Source organism: Marmota marmota, unplaced genomic scaffold, assembly GCF_001458135.2.
Source record: "Marmota marmota marmota unplaced genomic scaffold, marMar, whole genome shotgun sequence".
Taxonomy (NCBI): Eukaryota; Metazoa; Chordata; class Mammalia; order Rodentia; family Sciuridae; genus Marmota; species Marmota marmota.
The window spans coordinates 3,869,932-3,874,931 of record NW_026000075.1 but is presented as its reverse complement, the minus strand read 5'-3'; the positions used below and the strand labels follow the sequence as shown (position 1 = coordinate 3,874,931).

Here is a 5,000-nt window from a genome sequence, read left to right as displayed (position 1 = left end):
TAATGATTAACTTATAAACTATTCATATACCTTCTTTTGTGACATGTCTATTCAAATCTTTTATTCTTTTTAAAATTTTTTTTTTTTAGTTGTCAATGGATCTTTATTTATATGTGGTGCTGAGAATTGAGCCCTATGCCTCTCACATGCCAGGCAGGTGCTCTACCACTGAGCCATGACCCCAGCATCTCCACCCCCTTTTTTTTTTTTTTTTTTTTGGTATATACTGGGGATTAGATCTTGGAGTGCTTAACTACTGAGCTACATCCCCAACACTTTTTATTGTGTATTTTGAGACAGGGTCTAGCTAAGTTGCTGAGGCTGACTTTGAACTTGGGATCTTCTTGCCTCAGCCTCCTGAGTCACTGGGATTACAGGCATGCACCACATGCCCAGCTTTTATTCATTTTTTAATTGTATTGATTTGTATTGAGTTTTAGGAATTCTTTATATATTTTGGATAAAAAGTGCTTTAATCACATACGTAATTTCCAAATGTATTTTTCCAGTCTCTGGTTTGTCTTTTAATTTTCTTTGGTTTATTTTGTTTTGAAGTCCAACTTTTTTTTTTTTTTTCTTTTTTGAGGATTGTTTTATGATGTGAGAGATTTGGGGGGTTTTTTTGGTTCTAGGAATTGACCTGGGGCTGTGTGCATACTGTGAACATGCTCTATCCTACTGAGTTACATTCCAGCCCTTTTTTTACAAAAAGGTTTTAATTTCTATTGAGAATTATTGTTATAGGTAGACTCCATTGTATATTATGAAAATTTATTGTTGTTTACTATATCATTTGGTCCATGTTATAGAAAATAATTTTTAGTCAGTTTTAATTTTTTTTTCATGTTTATAGTATACTCATTATTTGGGGTCATTTTTTAAAATTGTTTCGCTACTATGATTTTAAAATAAATTTAAAAATCTTATAAATGTGACTATTTCATTTATACTTACTTCTTTAACTATAATAATCTCTTTTTTCCTCCTAAATTTATCAGCTTCCTAGATCATTAGCTTCAACTCCCACTGCTCCCACCAATCCAGCAACACCAGATAATGCATCACAGGAAGAACTCATGGTTACCTTAATAACAGGATTAGCTTCTCTTACATCTAGAACTTCTATGGGCATCATAGTTGTTGGAGGAGTGGTAAGAAATGTTATTTTTAGTATAATTAAAATTGAATTCGTTGCAAAGTTGCCTATTAGATCATGAAAAGAAAGATTTTTTGTATTTTCAGGTCCATAAAGCAATAAGAAAATAAATAGGCTAAAAGTAATAAATGAAGAGTTTCACAAGTCTAATCTTAAATTTTAAAAATACATAAATGCTTAGGAAAGAACTGTTGTCATCTGGGCAGCTCCATCTACTTGTCTGTCTCTCTGTCTGTCTGTTTATCTGACATTGGTGGGGATTAACCCCTGGACCTTACACACGTACTAACCGGGTGCTCTACTACTGAGTTGCATACATTCCCACCATGTCCGATGTTTTAAAACAATGCTTCTTTATTACTTTCATACCACAGCAGACAAAAAAATGATATTTGTGTGATGAAGTAACAATAAAAGATTGTAGATCAGTGGAGAACAAAAAAAGAAAAAAGGGAAGATCAGGTGCTTTGTTTAGTCTCCTCTGAATACCAAGGGAATCTTGTTTTAAAGTATTAAACATTATTATAGTAGTAGTTCTTACATGTTAAAAATTTATATATATCATTAACAGACATATATGTGGTTGTTTTGATTTTTAAATCTCTGACCTAAATTTAAAAATTTATATAATTTTTTAGTGCATCAACTTAAAGTATTACAGGTTTTGAATGCTCTTCCTGATATATATGTGTTGATCCCTTTTCCACCTGATTGTCTTTTGGTAACTTCAGATTTTCTTATAGAAAAGGAATATGCATTTTTAGAAACTAGGTACAATTCAGGGATCTTTAGGGACCCCACAGGCATTTTAATATTTTCTCCCAACTGGCATTTTTTATTTTTAGAGTAAGCTGTAACTTTATCTTACAGATTTGGAAAACTGTAGGCTGGAAACTCATATCTGTTTCGTTGAGTATGTATGGAGCTTTGTATCTTTATGAAAGGCTAACCTGGACTACACATGCCAAGGAGAGAGCCTTTAAACAGCAGTTTGTGAACTATGCAACTGAAAAACTGCAGATGATTGTTAGTTTCACAAGTGCAAACTGTAGCCACCAAGTACAACAGTAAGTGGAAATATGCATCTTTCTTTTTTTTTTTAATTAATTTATTTTTTATTCTAGTTTGTTATATATGACAGCAGAATGCATTACAATTCACATTACACATATAGAGCACAATTTTTCATATTTCTGGTTGTATATAAAGTATATTCACACCACTTGTGTCTTTAATGCATCTTTCTTTTTTAAAAAACATTCTTTGAAATATGACATATATGCAAAGAATGAACATCTTGAAATCACCAACAAGGTGGAAAGATAGAATGATACTAAACCTCACTTCTGCCCATTCCCCTTCCAATCACTATTCTCACCATTCTTCTGATAGATTAGATTTGAACATTTGGAAATTGGTATATAGGAAATCCCAAGAACTCTGCTGGGCTTTCAAAAGATAGTTCTTTAGCAGATTTATTCTGAATTTATATTCCTGTGCTTCAAATATTTGTGGTTTCTTAATTATGAAAACTGAATGAATTATTAGCATTTAACAAGTGGGCTTAATGATGAGCAGATTCCTGATTTTATAATAGACATAATATTGTGTTTATTCTTATAATTCAAACTTGTTAGTCTAAATGTATTATTTTTTAGATCTCAAGAAAATTTTATTACAACATAATAAACAAATATCTAGGTCTATCCAGTTTCTGTTTTTCTACATCTTGAATATTTATTTCATTGATTTAAAGTATATGGAACTCCCCTTAGGTCAAGGCACAATATTATGTATTTGGATGTAATTGAGAGCAAAATTAAAAGCTCAATATAGTTGCAGTTTAATGAAAGAGAACATGCACATAATTATAATACAAAGTGAAAGTGATAGGTAGTGTGAGAAAGAAAAAGCATTCTTGAAATGTGGGGCTCAAGCATTTACTTAAAGCATGAAAGATAGTGGATCAGTATCTTTACTAAAGGATTGATAGCAAATGAGATTTGAACATTCACAAAAGTAAGATCAGACAGAAAATAATGCAAGTCAGAAGTAAAAAGAGAGAAAAAGGGGCTGGGATGTAGCTCAGTGGCAGAACACTTGCCCCTTACATGTGAGGTATTGGTTCAATCCTCAGCACCATATAAAAATAAATAAATAAATAAAGTTTCATCTACAACTAAAAATATATATAAAAAAAATAGAGGAAAGGGATGTTATCAGGAACATGAAAAGAAAATGTCAGTGTGGCAGATGTATAAGGAAGATACAGGTGAAGGTAACAACCCTAGGACAGGGCCCTGCTAGTACAGGGCTTGGGATTTGGATAATTAAGAATCCTGGGAGTGGGCTGGAGTTGTGGCTCAGTGCTAGAGCGCTTGCCTGGCATGTGTAAAGCCCTGAGATCAATCCTCAGCACCACAATATAAATTTAAAAAATTTAAAAAGATCCATTAACAACTAAAAAAAAAAAAAAAAAAAAAAAAATCCTGGGAGTGATACTGATAACTTAGCTCTACAACAAATAATTTTGCAGTGATATGATATGGTATATGAAATGGTTTAGACTATGAAAACAAGAATTACAACAAAGTTATATCTGTTTCAGACATAAAATTAAAGTCTTAACATAATTAAAGCTGTAGAAAATAGAACATGGAGACCGCATAGTTCAAGGAACTTGTTCATCCATCCATCCATTCATTCATCAAATATTTTTTTGAGGTCTTATTTTATATGATAGCTTTAATTTTAATTTATTTTTATTAGAAGATCTTTTCTCTAATGAAGATACCTGGACCTAAAAAGGAAATTTTATTCATAAAAATAATGTTAATGTAGCTTTCTATTCTCATTTTTTTTCTTATTACTGAATATTAAACCCATGGAGCTACATCTCAAGCCTTTTTTTGTAATACAAAGGCTAGCTTTGAACTTTCAAAGCTGGGTAGCTGGTATTACAGGCATGTGCCACCATGCCCTGCTTTTTTTTTTTTTTTTTGAATTATCAGGCATTGATTTATTTCCTACCATTTTGATAATTATGCAGTTATGGATAATAAAGCTGAGGATAACTTGATCTTTCTTTTTTAGAAGACTTTACATTACAATGGAGGCAATCTCAAATAATTAGTTAAAATATACTAGGTGAATATTAATATTTATAGTAGTAAAAGAATGAAACATGCTCTATTTGTCTGATACTGGGATTTGGTGGAGTGGAGAAAATGGGGATAAAAAAGACCAGGGAAAGGATGAAGATGCACAGGAGAATAGTTGCACAGAAAAATGAGTAAGTTAGTTAACTGTGTTCTGTAGGTGCACACACATCAGAAATACTCCTGATTGGAAAAATATAAACACTGTGTTTACTAAAGCTAATGTATTAACCAGCATTCAAATTAGATTTAACCCTTTAGTTTTGGAAGCATGATTAAGTTTAAAATATGATTTACAGTATTTTCACTTAACTTCGTAATAGTTCATAGAAATTTTTTCTTTCTCAGTCTCAATTTTTTTTTTTTTAACTGGGCAAGAGAATAGGTTTATTGTGCTTCTGAAGAAGTACAGCCTTCTTTTGCCTGTTGATAGCTCATTTGAATTCACAGCCATATAGCAGAGGTAATATTATGTCTTTGAGCATTTATTTGTCTAGAGGCCATATAAAATTAAGCTTACAGTTACAGTAAGTTTACAGGTGCCATATCTTCCCTCATATCATTTGTAGCGCAGTATTCTTTGATTCTTTTTTTAAATTTTTTTTTAGATATACATAAAAGTAGATTTTTTTAGATATACATCAAAGTGGAGTGTATTTTTATTTTTATTTTTTTTTTTTTTTTTA

General features: G+C 31.3%; 1 protein-coding gene across 1 annotated transcript in view; it reads left to right on the top strand.

The window, feature by feature from the left end:
• Mfn1 (mitofusin 1) overlaps window positions 1-5,000 on the top strand; it is a 41,853-nt gene that overhangs the window by 27,356 nt on the left and 9,497 nt on the right. Inside the window, exons 14-15 of the mRNA XM_015494240.2 lie at window positions 999-1,151; window positions 2,027-2,223. Of these exons, the coding sequence (XP_015349726.1) occupies window positions 999-1,151; window positions 2,027-2,223 (350 nt within the window). The remainder of the gene's footprint in view (window positions 1-998; window positions 1,152-2,026; window positions 2,224-5,000) is intronic.